The 19,271-nt window shown below is 54.3% G+C and overlaps 2 protein-coding genes across 5 annotated transcripts in view; one reads left to right on the top strand and one right to left on the bottom strand.

Annotated features, from left to right (window-relative positions):
* Positions 1-19,271, bottom strand: part of PAK4 (p21 (RAC1) activated kinase 4) — a 46,454-nt gene that overhangs the window by 17,054 nt on the left and 10,129 nt on the right. The window contains exons 1-2 of one of the 4 annotated variants that reach the window (XM_033430989.2): positions 3,898-4,034; positions 2,082-2,242 (exon numbers count right to left, since the gene is read on the bottom strand). The exons of 1 other annotated variant lie outside the window; for it this stretch is intronic. The gene's annotated coding sequence lies outside the window, so the exon portion shown is untranslated. Of the gene's footprint in view, positions 1-33; positions 208-2,081; positions 2,243-3,897; positions 4,039-19,271 lie in introns of those variants that run through there. 2 more of the 4 variants (XM_033430988.2, XM_033430987.2) reach the window with 2 other exon arrangements.
* Positions 3,567-7,227, top strand: LOC117201816 (uncharacterized). Its single transcript, XM_049702754.1, has 3 exons — positions 3,567-4,013; positions 4,516-4,629; positions 6,594-7,227. The coding sequence occupies exons 1-3, from the start codon at positions 3,567-3,569 to the stop codon at positions 6,654-6,656; spliced, it is 624 nt and encodes a 207-aa protein (XP_049558711.1). The 3' UTR covers positions 6,657-7,227.

Here is a 19,271-nt window from a genome sequence, read left to right as displayed (position 1 = left end):
CACCATGGAAATCCCCAGGACTCTGGCTTTTACCTGAGTGAGACGGAGCAACAGGAAGGTTCTGAGCAGGGGAGGGATGTGGCCAGACTCAGGTGTTCACAGGCTCCCGGTGGCTGCGTGTGGGGGCAGGGCAGGAGCAGGGACACCTGGGAGGAGGAGGAGGCGACAGTCCAGCAGGAGAAGAGGGTGGACGGGACCACGTGGAGCCTGTGGAGGCGGAAGGAATAGGCAGGTTCTGGGCACCCTGTAGAGGCTGAGACGGCAGGATTGCTGAGGACTGACACCACCTTTTGCAACAGCTGGAGCGTGAGCTCCACGGGGGCAGGGGCTTGGTCTGGTCTTGCCCGTCGCCGCATCCCCCAGAGCCTGGCATCCTGGCATCCAGTCCATTCTCTCCCAGCCCTTAGCATCACCTAACATGTTATATGGTTATGACTGTGTCTGCTGTCTCCCTGCTAAGTCGGTGGCTCGGCGCAGGCAGGAGCAATGCTCTGGTTGGTTACAGGCTGGATCCCAGGTCTCCCCTCAGTGGCTGCTGGGTGGCTGGAGGGGACACACGTGTTTCAGCGCTGACTCTGGCCTATGCCTGCACCAGGCATGCAGACGAGGCCACAGTGAACCCTCCCAGTTGTTGTTGGGTGTGTGGGTGGAGAGTCCTCTTCCCTCCTGTTTCCCAAACTAGGAAACTGAGGCCCAGAGAGGAGAAGTCACTGCCCAGGGCTGCCCAGCGCCAGGGCACAACAGCGTCGACTGACCCACGGAGAAGGCCTGTCACTGCCCCCTTAAGCCTCCCGCTTCCCAGCAGCCCTGGCTCCAGCCAAAGCTTCTACTCCAGACAAAGGACCTCAGAGGTTTATGGGACAGGAACATGAACAGAGACAACTCTGCTTCCGATGACCAAAACCAAGATCAGAAAGGCTGCTGTGGTCAGCAGGGAATCTGAAGAAATGTTAAACAAAACTCTGCAGGGCTTCCCACCTGGATGAAACTCCCCACTGTGACTTAGCAAGGCCCTGCCCAGTTGGGCCCTGCCACCAAGGGACCCCATCTCCTCCCTGCACTTCACCCCAGCCACGCTGGCCTCCTCCTTTTCAGTCTTGGACACATCAAGCTTGTTCCAGCCTCAGGGCCTTTGCACCCATTGTTCCCTCTGCCCAGAGCTGCATGGCTCCCCTTTCTTGACCTTCAGGTCTCAGTGCAAAGAAAACCTCCTCTGGGAGGCCTTCCCTGACCCCCTGACAAAATTTGCACCCCTGCTTTATACTTCTCCGTGGCATTTATTATCATCTGGCATTATATACCTGTTGACTGTTGGTCCCCCCTCCTTCCCCATCCCCCAGCAGAGTATGGGCTCCCCAGGAACAGGGGCCTTTGTCTGTCTCATTCTTGTCGTACCCCTGGCAGCTAGAGCAGGGCCTGGCACACAGCAGGTACCTGGTAAATATCTGTGCAACGAATGAGTGATGTCATCGCCAAAGCGATGAGGCTGGACTCTGAGGAGGTGCAGGGAAGGGTGGCGGGGCAGAGGGCGGCCAGGAGCCCCCAAGGCCTGTCCACAGTGCCTGGAAGTCTGACCTTGATGTCTGTGAAGGAACTGAGCCTCTTTAGAGGCTGAATCCAGCTATTCAGTGAATAACCTGGTGTGTGTTCCAAACACAAGGAGCGCCCGGCTGTGAGCCCACTTCCCCAGGCCCTCCCCACCACACGGCCTAGGCTGGGAACTGGAGGAAGTGGTGCTACATTTTGGCCAGAAGCAAGAAGAACATCATACAGGGGGTGTGCCGCCAGAGATCCGCGCTCCCCACGGTGGGTGAAAGCCCATAAAAAGACACAGATCGAGGGCCACCTGAGCCTTGGGGAGCAGGGCCTGGAGTCGCATGTGGGAAGTGACGAGCAGCCTGCTCTCCGTGTTCTGGCCACGTAAGCGCCATCCTCCCCTCAGCAGGCCTCTGCCCTGAGTGCCGGACAAGGACTCGGAAGGCAGCCGACGAGTAAGAGCGGACGGCCCAGGCTCGTGCCCGCTCCACCACTGCCAAGCTGTGTGCCCGTGAGCAAGTGACTCTGGGCCTCCGTGTCCTCACCTGCAAACTGGGGGTAACGATGGTCCCTATCTCCTGGGAGTGTTTGGACGAGCGAACCAGATGACCCATGCAAAGCGCTCAGAACAGCGCCTGCCGCCGAGTGGGCCCTCACTGCTACAGCCTAGCTGCTGTTATCATTACTGGCACTGCTGCTGCTGCTGCTGAACGAATAAAGGAAGGAACAAATAAAGGACAGAGGATGCTGAGCACGGTCTCCCAGAGCAAATGTGCCAGTCTGACTACCTCTGTTTAAGACCGTCCTTCTCCAGGGCTGGGATGGGGGAGCATAATGGGCCCCCATCATGCTCTGATGACCCCTGCCCTCCCAAAGGACAGGGCCTGGGGCCCTCTCAGCCACCCTGTGTCCCCGGCCCTGCCCAGCACAGGGCGAGGCACAGCTCAGAGAGTGGCTGAATGCACAGATGGCGCTTCCTTTACCCCGAGGTGCTCTAAGCCCCCAGGGAGGCCAGGCGGCTCCTGTGGCAGCCCCAGGCTCGGGTGCCCCTTCCCCGCCTGGCCAGGCTCAATAGAGCACAGACACAAAGGGCACTGCTGGTGTCCCTCACCCCCCAGAGGTGCCCAGGGTGGGGATGGATGCCACAACAAACCTGAGAGTGTGGGCGAGCCCCCAGGGACGGGGGAAATCAGATTCGACTTCATTCATTCCTCCCCTGAGGTGGGGCAGGAAGGAGGGAGGGGGCAACAGGTAGAAAAGAGGCTCCAGTGGCCTCCCAGGCCCCTCCAACCTAAGTCCTTCCCCGCCATACACATACACACACACACACACACACACACACACACACACACACCCCCAAGACACAGAAGCAAATGAAGTCGCTCCACAGTGCACAGCTGTCCTCAGAGACTGACACAGACATGCGACACAGACATCCAGCCACACAACCACAGAAACACGAGAACACACACACTGGTTGCACGGAAAAGTCCCCAAGCAGCCCGAGACGGAGCAGCCGCTTGCCCCACACTAGCCGGGTACCCTGCTGGCGGCTGTACAGGGGCCTGGGCGCAGGAGGGAACATCCCACCCCGAGCCTCAGCAAGTGGGCCGGAGGCAACTGTGAGGTGTCATGGGAGAAGGTGGGGAAAGCAGTCTTAAGAGGGGCCTGGCTCAGAGGAAGTTCTCAGAACGAAAGGGCTGCAACACTGGGGACCCACGGCTGGGACCCCAAGAAGTCAAGGATCTGGGAGCCCCTCCACAAACAACGTAAAGACCCATTCACCCCTGAGATGGAGGGACTCCAGAGAGACCCAGAGACACATACAAGGATCCTGGGGGAGCCAAATAACATAATGATACGGACTTCAGCCACCACCTAGAAACACAGCCACATGCTCACACACACACAATCCCACAGATGCTCCGTATGGCTGGACTCACTAGGAAGGCAGACCCCAGGACCCTCCACACACCCAGGAGCGCTCCTGAGACAGAGTTACACCATGAGACCCGCACACAGACCCAGGCATGCCCACAGCCAGCCCCAGGGTCACCAGTGGCCCAGGGAGGCACAACCCCTTGGCAACACCTCCATGCAGACAAGACCCCAGGAATGCGCTCCCACAGAGATGCTCAGGGGGACCCGCGCCGAGGTGTGGGCTAAGCCCCAGCAGATGGACGCCTGCCACCGCCCACACGGGCACACACACAGCCACCCCGCCCCTGGCCCCAAGACAGGTGTGGCCCCTGGCGCACGTGCTTACGCTGGCTCAGGTGGCCCTGTGTCCGGACTGCCCTCCCGCACACCCAGGCAGCCCTCCCCCTCCTCCGCTCCTCCCCAAGGCCTGGGCCAGCTCACCTCCACCATCCTCTTCCCTCTGTCCTGGGCCACCCGCAGTGGGGCAGGCCGGCAGACAGAGGCTTCCAGCTGAAAGATCAGGGAGCTGGGATCAAGGGGTTCCCCTGCCCACGGAGGTGAGCTGGCTGGGCTCTGCGCCCTGGCCTCCCTGGCAGCGGCTGGTGACGCGGCCCTGCCCTGGCAGGAGTTGAGCTTGGCTGTGGCTCCAGCCCATGGGAGGGGGAGGGGAAGGGTGGAGGGTGAAGGGAGGGCCGGAGGGAGGCGGGGCTGAGCCTGGAAAGCCTGAGCCATGGGGCCCACAACTGTCCCAGCGGAGGGAGGGCTGGGCAGGGACACAGGAGCAGGGGACCCAACCACAGCCCCTGCTTCGGCAGGGTCAGTCTCCCACCTCACACGCACACCCCCATCTCACTCCCTATGCCAGGCCAGGTGCCAGGGGCCAGAAACAGTGGCTCAGCATGGGGCTGAGTGCCTGAGAGTGGCTGGCAGGGCAGCCAGGTGTGAAACACTGGCTGGGGCTGTGGTGCAGGACACAGAGATGGGGGATGAGTGGCCTCTGACGGGGAGGGTGGCTGGAGATCCGGGGCTTGCTGTGTCCCCCTCTCCCTGCACACCCAGGCTGCGATGCCAGCAAGAGCCCCAGAGGGTGCAACGAAGGGGGGCCCTGCTGCTCTGCCCCACTCACCCATCAGGATGAACCCGAGACTTGCGGCCTTACCAGGGGAGATCACGGTAAACAGCCGCCACCGCCATGCCACGGAAATACCTAGGCGTGAGAGTGGGGCTGGATGGCGGGAATGTGGAGAGGGAAAGGTGGGGACGGCTGCGACTCCTGTGTCGCTATGCTGGCTGTCTTGCTATGCTGGCTGTCTTGCCAGGATGTAACTAACCTTTCTGAAAATAAGTGGCCCAACTTTCCAGAGAACTTCCTCTGGGCCAGGTCCTCCTCTCAGCATCGACACACATTAAGTCATTTTAGCTCACCACTGCCCTAAATGGGCAGGTACTTTATCAGGCCCATTTTACAACAGAGGAAACTGAAGCCTGGAGAGGCCGAGTGACTTGCCCAAGTGGGCCGTCTGTCCCAGTGCCTGTGTCCTAGACCAGCCACTCTGAGCAGGAGGCTAGGGGGCCCAGAACCCCTATCGCAGAACAGGAGAAAAGGACGCTCAGAGAAAGGGAATCTAGAAGGGGTCGTGCAGGCCCACCCCACCTCTGCCTCACACCTTCTCCCCGCTTCAGATCTCACTTTCTCTGAGAAGCCTTCCTTGGCCCGGGGCACAGCTCCTGGCACGAAATCTGTTTCTTTCTCTCTCCCCTGTTGGGGGCAGGGGCCGGGGCTGCCCAGTTCATCCCTTTACTGCAGCCCCTCCTGCAGGAAGCCTTCCCTGACACCCCGGGCTCCATCCCCGTGCTGACCCTCAGGCTGTCACCGTCCCTGACCTGTCTCCCCCATTGGTTCACACATTTGCCCCACTCCTGGCACATACCAGGCAAGCCTGTCGGAGGCCCTGGCAATTCAGCAGTGAACAAACCCGACCAAACTGCCTGCCCTGGGGGCGGACAGAAGAGTAGGACTGCCCCCTGACTTGGGTGGGGGTGGGGGGTCGTGTGAGCGGCAGCAATGATCAGATTCAAGCAGGGTCCTGGGCCCTGGGTGGGTACTCGGCTGACGGGCAGCCCAGGGAGAACAGTGAGCGAGCAGGTGGCCCGGGCGGCAGGTGGACAGAGGTGCCTGGGTCCTTCCCACTCCCCTGCTCCGGCACCCTACCACGGCTTCTGCCACAGACCGACTCCTCCAGGACTTTACCACGGGGACCAGGAGGACTGACTGGCTCCAAGGGCCTGGAAATCCCATCTACCCCCTTCTGTCTACCACCTGCTCACTAAGCCAGCTCCTGCTCACTAAGCCAGGGGCTCCCGGCCTGGGGCCACGGCAGGGCAGGTCTGGCCCCTCCCACTCCCCCCCCACGCCCCAGATCCCAGGCCGCCCCCTCCCCCATCAGGGTGGAGCACCTGTCAGGCAGCCACCCAGAGGAGAGCCAAATGGGGCGGGCTCCCCAAACCGGACCGGCTGGTTTGGGCTCTGGTGAAGGAGGCGGTCAGGACTGGGCAGTTCTGACCAGCCAGGGAAACTAGGTCCCAAGGGAAGGGACCGGGGAGGGGGGAGGAAGGAGGGAGCAACCCTCCTCCAGAAGGAAGTCTCACTGGAAACAAGGGATCCTCCTGGGACAGGCCTCAGGGGCAAGGAGAGGTCGGTTCAAGAGCCTCTCACACCGGAACAGATCTTCATTACCAAACTTTATAAACACACCCCAAGCTAGAGACTAAACCAATGAACCCCCATAAAATCCATCGTTGGGATTCTCAACTATTAACATTCTGCCACATTTAGGCTTCATCTATCCCCTCCCTTTCCTTTCCTTCTCTCCGTCTCAGTCTCTGTCCCTTTATAATATGGAACATAGTTCAAAAGCCAATGGCACCAAAGGGAAAACAGGGTCAGGACGATGCCCTCCTGCCCTGCCCCACCCCAGCTCAGCCCTGGAGCCACCTCTACTGGAGTTTCTTTGTTTTCTTTCTGAGAGAGCTTATGCACATGTGTGTGCGCACACGCGCGCACACAGAGATGCTTACGCACTTTTAAAACAGCCAGAAATGGCAGCGCACCACACGTACGATGCTTTTGCCAACAGCATTCCTCGGCCACTCTGCGCCGTTGGCACCAGGAGGAATTTGGCAGTATCCAGTCGAGGTGAAGACACACTGGGGACCTGGCAAGTGCTCTCCCACGTCTACACCCAGGGACACACATGAGAAGGTTCACACAGCACAGTCTGAATCGGCGAGGGACTGGAAACAACACAAACGCTCGTCTACAGGAGATGGATGATGAACTGTGATCTACTAGCTCCGTGGAATAGTACACAACAGTGAGAATGAATGACCCACAGCTACGTTGGATGGACATCAAAAACAATATTAAACAGAAGAAGCAAAACAAAACCCGATACATCCTAGGACTTTGTTCAGAAATAGTTTAAAACCAGACAAAATGAAATATGCTCTTTAGGGAAGCATACAGAGGTAGCAAAACCAAAGAGAAAAGCAAGGCAGCGACTGCCTCAAAAATCAGGGGAGAAGCTGCCTCCGGGGTGCAAGAGGGCTTGGGACGGGCTTCTGGGGGGCTGGAACCATCTGTGTCTTCAAATGGAGGCGGGGGTTACGTGGGTTTTCCCTTTAAAGTAACTGATCATACTATACATTTATGCCTTAGGTAGGCTAATAATTTAAAATTAGGATTTTAAATAAAAAAAATATATATGTCTAGTGATCTTTCCATGCTTCCATCTCTGCAAAGCACAGCCTTGTTGCTTTAGCAGCTGTGTGGAAGGGCCACGATGTCTTGAGCCAGTCCCCACGGGGCCAGGTCAGTGGTTTCCAGGCATTTGCTCTTACAAACGGTGCAGCAACGATAACCGTGTGCAGATGTCATTTCACAGGTGTGCCAGCATGTCTGTGGGCCAAATGCCTACAAGTGGGATTGCCGGGCAAAGCTCAGCACTGCCAAGTCGCCCGTTCTCAGCCCCTCCCTCGGCCTCATGCCCAGGGTGTTGTCAAACTCTCCCATCTTCCTCAGTCAGACAGGTGAAGTCTGGCCCCTCTCGGCCTAGTTTTCATTTGTGTTTTTGTACTTAGTAATTGTGCATCCTTTCATATTTATAAAAGCACCACAATTCCTTTTCTGCTAAGTGTCTCTTCAAAGCCTTTGCCTCCTGCATGCTGCGCGGCGTGGCCAAAAAAAAAAAAAGTTTTATTTTGGAACTTTCTGGGTCCGTGCTTCCAGTGCATGGGGCGTGGGTCTGATCCCTGGTTGGGGAGATCGCACATGCCACGTGGTATGGCCGGAAAAAAAAAAAAAGCCTTTGCCTGTTTTTCTGCAAGGGTCAGGGAGACCTCTGCAAACCCACCCCAGCTATCCCCACGTCTCCAGCCTCATCTCCCCACCACCACCCCCAACCATGGGCTCCTTCCCACATTCATGGAGTTTGTCAATAGAAATCCAATGTGCATGCACCAAGTCCAGTCCCAGCCGGTGTGACGGTGCAGCATGGCCCCTGCCCGCTGGGGCCTGCAGTCCAGCATCGCCTGATGAAGTGTGAAATTCCAGCGGAGACGGGTGGCTGGAGGGCTGAGAGTGTGGGGGAGCCAGGCTGGAGCAGGGCAGGAGCCAGGCCACCAGGGAGGCGGGGGAGCAGAGGCAGGCGCTGAGGACGGGCTGGTATTTGCGAGATGTAACTCTGGCTGCCTTGTCTGTGGAGGATGGGATCAAGGGGGCCTGAGAGGGTGTGCGGACAAGTGATGAGACGGAAGCAGTGTTCCAGGAGACTGATGAAAGCAGCCAGTATGGCTGGACACGGAGAGAGGGGCACAGACCAGAGCTATGTCTGCCCCCAAAAAAGCAATGCTTGTTGATGAGTCAGATACGGGGGGCTGAGGGCAAGGCAGGTGTCAAGGGTGACTTTGAAAGTAGGTAAGTCCTGGTGCCATCTTCTACAAAAGGGAGTGCGAGAGGGGCTCCAAAAATGCCAGGCCCAGGCCCTAGAAGAACTCAGTTGTGAAAAAGGTGAACAAAACGGGAAGACCACTTTCCCCAGTAGTTTCCCCGATAGTTTAAGACCAGCTGTACAGACACAGCAATCAAGACAGTGGGGATAAACACAGTAATCAAGACAGTGGGGATAAACACAGAGCCCGGTGAACGGAATAGAGAACCCAGAGACAGACCCTTACAAATATACCCAACTGGTTTTTTTTTTTTTTTGTGGTACGTGGGCCTCTCACTGCTGTGGCCTCTCCGGACGCGCAGGCCCAGCGGCCATGGCCCACGGGCCCAGCCGCTCCATGGCATGTGGGATCTTCCCGGACCGGGGCACGAACCCGTGTCCCCTGCATCGGCAGGCGGACCCTCAACCACTGCGCCACCAGGGGAGCCCCCAACTGGTTTTTAAAACATTGATTTTTTTTCACTGTGGTAAAATATACATAATATTTATCTTTTAACCATTTGTAAAGTGTACACTTCAGTGGCATTAAATACATTCACAATGTTGTGGAACCACCTTCAAGGCCTATGCCTCAAACTTTTTCATTATCCCCAAAAAAGATCCTGTACCCATTAAACAATAGCTCCCCACTCCCTCCTTCCCCCTAGTCTCAGGTAACCTCTATTCTACTTTCCTTCTCTATGAATCTGCCTACGCTAGGTGGAATACGTAAGTGGAATCTCACAATATTTCTCCTATGTCTGGCTTAGTTCACTAAGCATGTTTCCAAGTCCACCCAGCTTGTAGCATAAATTAAAACTTCATTCCTTTTAATGGCTGAATAATATTCCCTTGTGTGTATGCACCAAATTTTGTTTATTCATTCATCTGTTGATAGACACTTGGATCGTTTCCACTTTTTAGGTATTGTTAATAATGCATCTATGAACATTAAAGTATACAAATATCTGTTCAAGTCTCTGCTTTCAATTCTTTTGGATGTGTACCTAGCAGTCGAATTGCTGGGTCATATGGTAGTTCTATATTTAACCTTTTGAGAAACCACCAAACTGTTTCCCACGGCAGCCGCACCATTTTACATCCCCACCAGCAATCCATAAGGGCTCCAATTTCTCTGCATCCTCACCAATACATGTTATTTTCCTTTCTTCTTTTGATAATAGCCATCCTGGTAGGTGTGAAGTGGTATCTCACTGTGGTAACTTATTTTTGACAAAGAAGCATAAGCAATTCAACGGAGGAAAGACAGCATTTTCAACAAATGGTACAGGAACAATCAGACATCCCTATGCTAAAAAATGAACCTTCATCTAAACCTCACACTTGCACAAACCTTCATTCATAATGGATCACAGGCTTAAATATAAAATGTGAAACTATAAAACTTTTAGAAAACAAACAAATCGTCAGGATCTAGGGCTAAGCACAGAGTCCTCAGACTTGATACCAAAAGCATGACCCGTAAAAGGAAAAATTAATAAAGCAGACCTCATCAAAATTAAAAACTTCTGCTCTGCAAAAGTCCACGTGAAGAGGATAAAAAGCCACAGATTGGGAGAAAATATTTGCAAGCCACATATCTGACAAGTGATTAATATCTAGAAGTGATAAAGAACTCTCAATACTCAACAGTAAAAAAACCCCAAACAATCCAATTAGAAAATGGGCAGGAGACATGAGACATTTCACCAAAGGGGATACACAGATGGCAGATAAGCTCATGAAAGGATGTTCAACATCATTAGCCATTAGAGAAATGCAAATGAAAGCCACAATGAGTTATCATTACATGCCTATTAGAACAGCCAAAATAAAAAATAGTGATAACCCAAATGCTGGTGAGAACACAGAAAAACTGATCACTCATACACTGCTGGTGGGAATGCAGAATGGAACAGTCATTCTGGAAAACAGTCTGGCAGTTTCTTTAAACATGCATCTACCTTACTTTCCAGCAATTGCACTTATGGGTATTTGTCCCAGAAAACCGAAAATTTACATTCACACAAAAACCTGTATGAGACTGTTTATAGCAGCTTTATTTCTAATAGCCCCAAACTGGAAACAACCCAGATGCCCCTCAATGGGTGAATGGTTCAATAAACTATGGCACATCCACTGCTGAGCAAGAAAAAGGAATGAACTATTGACACAGGCAACAACCTGGATGAATCTCCAGAGAACTATGCTGAGTGAAAAAAAGCCAACACCAAAAGGTGACGTACAGTATGATCCCATTTACATAACGCTGAAATGACAGAATAATAAAAATGGGGAACAGATAGATGAGAGGTTGCCAGGAGTTAGGGACAGGCCAGGGAGGGGATGTGGCTATAAAAAGGCATCAGGGGGGATCCTTGTGATGGAATGTTCTATATCTTGACTGTATCTGTGTCAATATCCTGGTTGCGGTCTTGTACTAACCATAATTTTGCAAGATGTTATTATTGGGGGAACTGGGTAAAGGGTACAGGGGCTCTCTCTGTGTTATTTCTTACACGTCCAAGTTAATCTACAATGATCTCACAATAAAAAGCTTAATTAAAAATATTAATAATTAAAAAAATATATTAATAATTTACTGAAAATGCCAGACCCTTTCCCACCTTAGAAGATGCTATTCATTCTCCTTGGAATGCACAGCTTTCCACACACTAACTCCTACTCCTTTTACAGCCCTCAGCGCAGATGTCTCCTCCTCCAGGAAGCCTTCCCTGATTTCCTAGGGTGGAGCCAGGGCTTGCTTCAAGTTCTCGGGGCCTCCTCCACCAAAGCCATGACCCTCGGGCCTGTGCTTTCCTCAGGGTCACTCTGGGCTGTCACTGCTTAGTGCTGTGTCTGTCTCCCATCACTGGACATGAGGGCAGGGCCTTGGGCAGACAGGTCACCATCCTGCCCCAGGCATCAGCCAGCACAGGGCTGGACTCAGAGGAGGCACACAGTGAAAGAGTGAGGGACAATAATGACAATAATACTCTCAGCTAACACTTGTTAAGAGGTTTCTATGTGCTAGCTCTCTTTTGAGTGCTTTACATGGATAAAATAACCTTTATAACAATCTCATTTTACAAATGGGGAAACTGAGGCCGAGGGGGGCTGGAGGGGAGCCATAAGCCCAAGGTCACCCAGCTAGTAGGTGGCGGAGCTGGGTAGCAAACCCAGGCCTTCAGATCCAGAGCCTTTGATAGTCATCTCCACCCCACAGGGCTTCTCCATGAAAGGCTGGATGAGACTGGCTAACAGGGGAAGCAGAGGGGCAGAGGAGGCAGGGGAAGAGAAGAGACCCTCCCTGCACCCAGCCCCCAATCCATTCCCATGTGTGTGTGGGGGTCTCACCCTTCTCCAGGGAAGGCCCCTCCGTGGAAGTGACAGATCTGGGATGGTACCAGAACCCCCTTCACACCTTACAAGTGTCAGGGAAGGCCCCTTACAGGTCATGGGCCTACAGCTGAATCCCAACTGTCAACCTGGGAAGCTGGCAGTGCCCTCTCCGGACAGGGACTACCCACCTTCATTTGAGGCAGAGCCTCCACCCAGCTGGAGCAGGGGGTGGCAAGCCGAGAGGAGCCCCAGAGCGCCCTCCTGCGGCTCCACCGGGGCAGGGATGCTTTCCTCTGGCTATGGGGAGAGGCTTCCATCTGACCCATGCTGGGGAGCATGCGACTTCACTTATCCACCCTATCGAGAGCAAGCTGCAGCTGAGTGCTGGCGGTCTGGAACCATTTACATACAGTGTTAAAACCTGCAGAACAATATGGGATACTATTTATGGAAGCAACAAGGAAGCACAGTGAGTACCTGCGGGAGGGGACCCAGGGGACTTTAACCATGGCAAGCGTTTTTTCTCTCTTAGCTGGGCAACAGGCCCAAGGGAGTCCATCAGGTGATTGTCTGATCTCTTGAGGGCAACTGTAATCTTTCATGATTCACAAACGAACAGGCAACAATTAAAAGGAAGAAAAGAGGGCTTCCCTGGTGGCGCAGTGGTTGAGAGTCCGCCTGCCGATGCAGGGGACGCGGGTTCGTGCCCCGGTCCAGGAAGATCCCACGTGCCGCGGAGCAGCTGGGCCCGTGAGCCATGGCCGCTGAGCCTGCGCGTCCGGAGCCTGTGCTCCGCAACGGGAGAGGCCACAACAGTGAGAGGCCCGCGTACAGCAAAAAAAAAAAAAAAAAGGAAGAAAAGAGGGCTGAATTTATTTGATAAACCTGGAAAGAGCACACGAAGGAGGGGGCTTCTAGGGTGCTGGCAACGCTTGTCTTCTTGATCTGGTGGTCATTAGACGGGCGTGTGCTTTATGATTATTCACTAGACTGGACAGGGAGGTCTCACGCAGTTTTCTGTACACGTGTCATGTTTTACACTCTGGTGCAGGAAACACCAGGGGTAGCAATTCTGACAGCTGGAAGCTTCCTCCATACCTGCAGGTGTCCGCAGACAGTCTCTTTCGCTCTCTGTCCATCTCTCTCTCTCTCTCACACTCACACACTCCTGCAAAGGAGACAAAGGCCTGGAAGCAGCCAGACTCAGCCTCAGCCCCAACACCCAGGTCTCTGCGCATGCCCAGCACTCTGGTGTCCTGCGTGGATCACACTCCCTGTGGAGCCTTTCTGGCCACGGGGAAGTATCTATCCACGGCGTCCCTACCCTGGGGTGCCACAGCCAGTCACCCAGAGTGGAAGGAGTTAGTTAAGATTTGGTAGGGTCCCCATGGTGGGGACAGCCCTAGGTGGCTCACCTGTGCCCTGCGCTGGAGACAGAGGACACCAGCGAGGCCAGCTACAGAGCCTTACGTGCGCGCACCACACTAGTGCAAGACAAGGCAGTGAGCAGGGTGCTGTGAATGCCTCCATGTTGCAGAGGAGGAAAGCGGGGCTCAGAGAGGGGAGGTGCTGGCCCAAGGTCACACAGCATGTATTAGAGCCAGGATTCCATGGCAGGTGTGACCCAGGCCAGAGTCCACTCACTTAACCACGTTCAGGCTCTTATTTGTCCCGTTCAAGGCTCTTATTCAGTCCCGCACTCAACAATTCTTTATTATGCACTCAGTATGTGCCAGGCATTGTTTTAAGCACTGGGGATACAGCAGTGAGTAAGAAAGTCCCTCCTTCCCAGAGATGACATCCTAGTGAGTGAGACGGAGTTAAGACAACACACAAGTAAACAAAAAAGTCCGTAACAAGTGGGAGAGGGGACAGTGGGGGGAGGGGTGTCTCTGAGGGGGCGGCATTTGGGCAACAGGGGAGTGAGGGAGCCACGTGCGGATCCAGGGAAGAGTTTTCAGGGTGGAAGGAACCACAACTGCAAAGGCCCGAGGACTGAAGCCTGCCTGGCACATTCCAGAATGCCGGAGGAGGCTGGCCAAGGAGGCTGGCGTGGCAGGAAGGGAGGAAGGGTGGAAGGGGAGAGTGAGGTCAAAGAGAGTCTACACTAAATGCAGAAGAACAGCAGCTCCCGGCGCCCAGGCCTCTTGACCACAGCCCTCCAAGGGAGGTGTGGTCCCCCTACCAGCATCATGTTACGGAGGAGGAAGCCCGTGGGGGATGGGAAAGCTTCCCAGGGTGGCCCTGCTGGCCAAGGGCAGAACTGGGGCAGGAGTCCCTAAAGCTTAACCGCCAGGCCAGGCTGAAGGATGGGGGTGGGGCTGGGGGTCAGGGACGGCTCTCAGCTGGGCGCCTCTGGTCCCAGCAAAGCAGGAGCCCAAAGCTGTGCACTTATGACAATGGTTCACTGGAAGCCAGGGGCTCACACACAGCCCTTTGCTCCCAGGCCCCGGCCATTCTGCAAGTCAGGCCTTTGGCTTCCTCCCGCTCCACTCTGCTGTAGCTGGGTACCAGCCTTACTAGGAGTGACTTAAGAACTTTTTTTTCAATCCACTCACTTAAAAAAAAAACTTAATTAAATTTATTTTAAAATAGTCACTCAGACACAAATGTTGGCCTGATGTTCCCACAGAGCACCGCCTATGAAATAAGGGAACCTGAATCCAGTAGCGCCTCTAGGCCTAAGGCCCAATATACAGGAAGTACAGGGGACAGAGGAACATGTGAAATGACACCACAAAGATGCATCAGTGAGATCCAGAGTGTGGAAACTTCCAGAGGAGAGAGGACCAGGGTTTTTGACGGATCAATGACCCAATAAGCAAGCACAGGAAAGAGCCGCCAGGGGAAACCCTATGGACTACAGAAGCCTTCAGGGGCCTATCAACTGAACGCAAAGCAGACCCTGTCTGGATGCCAAGTCAAACAAACACATGAAAAAGGATGATAAGACAGCTGGGGAAATGTGAGGATATTAAGGAAGTGCTGGTTCTTTTTCTCCTGTGACAATGGTATTGTGTGTGTGTGTATGTGTGTGCCTGTGTGTTTTAAGGATTCCTTATCTCTCATAGGCAAAAAAAATCTGAGATACTTATGGCTGAAGTCTATGATGTTTGAGAAGTGAGGTGGGGATGGGGTACAGATGAAAAAGCCTGGTGGTGACTGATAACTGCCGAAGCTGGGGACGGGGACGTGGGGAGGGCATCAGACCATTCTTCAGAGCATGTGTGGACACTTCCATTATACAAAGGTTTTAAATGTTTTGCGAAAGGAAATGTGACCTAGTCATAACAGGGAAGAATTATGGATCGCTCACCCCGTGAACCTTAATTACTAAATCCAAACACATATCCTGCCTCTAATAACTGTAACAGTAATCACGGCAACAGTAACCAGAATGACATAATGATGACAGCCCTGTGCTGAGTGTTACACACACGCTGACTCAATTCTCCCAGCTACCCTGGGAGGCAACAAGAATCCTTCTCCTCCAAATCCTTCTGGCTCCAAATGGGAACCAGTGCAGAGATACCCAGGGCTCAGGGCCTGGCCTCAGGTCACAGAGGAAGCTCTGTTGGGGGTGGGTGAGGCTGGCGGGGGAGCTGCATGCCCAGCCCTTGCTGGGATGGGGTCGGGGAGAGGAGGCCAGAGAGCCCTTGGTGAGTGGGGACACACAGGGGCACTGGACTCTTGGTCCCCCTTGTTCCCATCAAACAATAACGGCTCCTGCAATGCAATATTCACATATTAGCACAAACCTTTCCTGAAATTAAACCAGGAGCCACCCCACGGGAGCCTGAAATGGTAACCAGCAACAGATGACAACACCAGATCTGGGGCCCACGGGACTTGTTAGGCTCCACCCTCTGGATGGTCCTCCCTGCAAGGTTGCAGAGCCAGCCCCAGTACCCCCGGCCCCTGACCATCAGTGGGATGGGTGCCCTGCCTCCCACCCTCTCCCACGCCAGGTGCCAGGAGGAGCAAGGGAGGCTGGAGTGTGTGTGGCAGGGGGAGCCTGTGGAAGGAGGGAAGCCCTCCTTCCTGTTCCTGTCCTGGGCCTGTAGAAACCATCTCCCCTCTGTGGCTTCAGCAGGATCCTGGCTCTAAACAGGGAAGCTAAGGAAGCCTCTTCAGGGGAGGAGGGAAGCAGAAATTGAGGGAAAGAGGGAGAGAGATAGGAGGCAGAGACACAGGTAGAGAAAGACAGGAGCGGGGCGGGGACAGAGAGATAGCTGCTCAGACAGAGGTCTGGAGGGCCCAGGGATGGGAAGACAGGACAGCAACAGAGGCTGCACCACCAGGCACGGACGCCTTCTTTGGGCCTCAGCTCCCTTGACAGTAACATGGGAATAATAATTATATCTTCCTACAGTGTGCTTATGGAGGTGACATGACTTAATCACGCCATGTCAGAAACCCAGGAAAGTGCCCACACCCAGGAAATCGCAAAAGCTAATATATGTTTCCTATCATTCTGTAAGCCAGTGGCTCTCATCTCGGTTCAGAATTGCACTAGAGTCACCCAGGGAGCTTGAAAAAACCTCACAAAACCCAATGCTCAGGCCTCACAGCCAGAGATTCGGATTCAAATGGTCTGACCTTGGACCCCCGCATGGATGCCTGCACCAGGTAACCCTAATGTGTGGCCAGAGGTGAGCACGGGATTAGGGGTGGGGGGCCTGGACACACAGTCCCAGGCCTGCATCCTTGAGGGGTGGTGTAAAGTGAGACAGACTGATGGGGGTGTAGGCCTTAGGGGCTGAAAGGGAAAGGGCGGGGCAGGGTGAGTGTCCAGGAGGCCCCCCTCTCTGCCTGCCCACCCTCCCCCACCGTAGCCACCGGGAGTCTGGGGCCTGCTGAAGAATGCAAGGAATGAAGCCAGGCCTGGCACGGCCATCTCCAGGTCCCCGCCCCTTTTACAAACTCCCAACAGCCCTTCCCTGGTCAGGTCACTGGCCAGATTGCCAACCACCGCCCCCGGGAAGGCCTCAGCAATCACTCAGTCCTCCGGGCCTGAAGCCCGCGCCCAGCCCTCTCCTCAGAGCGCCCATCCTGAACCCCTTCTCCTCTTGGGTCCTCCGCAACCCCAATGCTGGACCACAGGGCGCAGCCCAGGGGTGAAGCGCTTATCAGTGGTGGAGGGAGTGACACTGACAGCCAGCCTGTGGCTGGCAGAGTTTATCACCTGCTCTGGAGGCAGGAGTGGCCTGAGAAGGCTTCCCAGAGGTGGTGACCTTTAGGCCAGGACCCGAAGAATAAATGAGGTGAGAGCACTAAAAAAAGGCCAGCGAGGCTGAAGTGCAGCTGGCAAGGGAGGGGGGCAGGGCCTTGCTGACCAGAGGCGGGACTAGGTCCCCCACCACCCCAGCAGTGGGAACCATAGAAGGATTTTAAGCAGGGCAGGGACCCACTCTGACCTCACCGGCATCTGCTGCCCTCCACCCCGTTCTCTCCCAGGGACGGAGAACCGCAGCTGGCCTCCTGGGGGTGCCGGGGTATCCCCAGATCCTGCCATGGCTACGGGGTAAGGGCTGGACCCTGGCTCCTTCCCGCCACGCTGTAAGGAGACCCCAGCACTGCTGCTTCCTGCATCCCTGAGTCTGTTTCCCGATAATTAAACTGTAAGCTGATTAGTCAAGGAAAACCTTTAATTAGCCCTTGAAATCATTCAGGAAAATTACAACCTCCTCTCTGGCACCCTGCCTGCCCTCTGCCAGGGCCCAGGGGCGGTGCCAGGGAGAAAGCAGGGAATGGGGGAGGTGGGCTCCTGCCTCTGCTGTGAGAGCCTCACCCAGCAGAGCCAAGCCCAGTGAACAAGGCGCCTCGTGGGAGAGGAGGCCACAGGCTCCCCCTGCCACAGCACAAAGCGCCTTGGAATAAATCCAGCAAGCGGCGGGCAAGGCCCAGGCTGGGAACGTGCGATACTTTGCTGAAAGACACCAGAGAAGACATACATAAACGGAGAGACGGACCACGTTCATGGACTGGGAGACTCCATGTCACGTCTGTGTGTGTGGCAAGATGCTTGTCTCATCTCTAAATGGAACTATGAAAAGTCAAATAGCCGAGACACTCGGGAAGAAGGACATGTGGAAGGGCTTGCTCTCCACACCAGCGAGACTTATTATCAACTACAGAAATTAGGACAGTGGGGTACTGACACAGGAATAGGCAAACCAAGCATAAGAAAGGAAGAAAGTACCCAGAAACAGGCCCGCTTATACAGAGAGAGAATTTATGACACAGGTGGCAGGGGAGAAACGCTGGTTTGTAATAAATGGTACACGGATGACTGAGGATCAGATGGACAACGTGAAACTGGGTGCCTATCTCACACCACACATACACACTCCAATTCTAGCACAAAGGAAAACTAAACGTGAAAAGCAGAACTATAAAACTATAAAGGAAATGGGTGATAACTGACTGCATTAAAATTAAAGGCTTCTGTTCATCAAAAGACACAATAAAAAAAGTGAATGGACTTCCCTGGTGGTCCAGTGGTTAAGAATCTGCCTTCCAATGCAGGGGACGTGGGTTCGATCCCTGGTCAGGGAACTAAGATCCCACACACCGCAGGACAACTAAGCCACAACTACTGAGCCCGTGGCCTCAACTAGAGAGCCCATGCGCCACAACTAGAGAGAAGCCTGAGTGCTGCAATGAAGAGCCCGTGTGCTGCAAGTAAGATCTGATGCAGCCAGATGAATAAATAAATAAATAATTTTTTAAAAAAAAGTGAAAAGACAGGCCATGGACTGAGAGAAGGCAGGAGTACCATCTAGGAAACACATGTTCTTGACCAGAATCTAGAATTTAACTCACAGAAATTCAAAATAAAAATGCAGACAGGGAATTCCCTGGCGGTCTAGTGGTTAAAAAAAGTACAGACAGCCAGAGGAAACAGAGGCAAGTGACCCGAGTGGGCCATTCATAGGAGGGGCGCTCCAGATGTCTGAGGAGCACGTGAAAAGCTGCTCCAACACCCCGAGGAGATACCACCACATCAGGTTACTCACTACTGGTGCCACCCTCACCGCCCTCATCTCTGAAATGGGTTGAATCCTTCCAGGAAGGACTGAGTAGAAACAGCGTGGGAGTTGTGTGCGGGCACTGGGCCTGGCACGTGCAAACCCGCGATTAGTTCTCCCTGTTAATCAGCCTCAGGAATGAGGACTCCCCAGGTCCAAGGTCTTTTCAGGCCTTCTCCTGCCTCTGACCTGGGAGGTCGGGGGTGTGGCTAGAAGGCTAAGAGTCCAAGAGATAGGCTCCATCTGGGTAGCAACTGGGTCTGTTTATCTACCACAGTGTCCCCGGAGGCCACAAAGGGCCAGGCGCTCCAGAGTATTTGCTGGAAAAACGGGTAATAAACCAATCACATTCACATTTCTATGCCAGGCACTAGGATACGTATGTTAGGAGCAGAACTTTACACAAGCCCCAGGACACGCAGAGGAACCTCAGTTCTAGAGGAAGAAGCTGAGA

Source organism: Orcinus orca, chromosome 20 (assembly GCF_937001465.1).
Source record: "Orcinus orca chromosome 20, mOrcOrc1.1, whole genome shotgun sequence".
Classification (NCBI taxonomy): domain Eukaryota; kingdom Metazoa; phylum Chordata; class Mammalia; order Artiodactyla; family Delphinidae; genus Orcinus; species Orcinus orca.
This window is presented reverse-complemented; position numbering and strand designations above follow the sequence as displayed.

Coding starts and splice junctions, on each gene's coding strand:
- LOC117201816 (XM_049702754.1), top strand. CDS start 3,567: ATGCCCACAGCCAGCCCCAGGGTCACCAGTGGCCCAGGGAGGCACAAC. Junction 4,014..4,515: donor GGGTTCCCCTGCCCACGGAG/GTGAGCTGGCTG, acceptor CTGCACACCCAG/GCTGCGATGCCAGCAAGAGC. Junction 4,630..6,593: donor CCTTACCAGGGGAGATCACG/GTAAACAGCCGC, acceptor TTTTGCCAACAG/CATTCCTCGGCCACTCTGCG.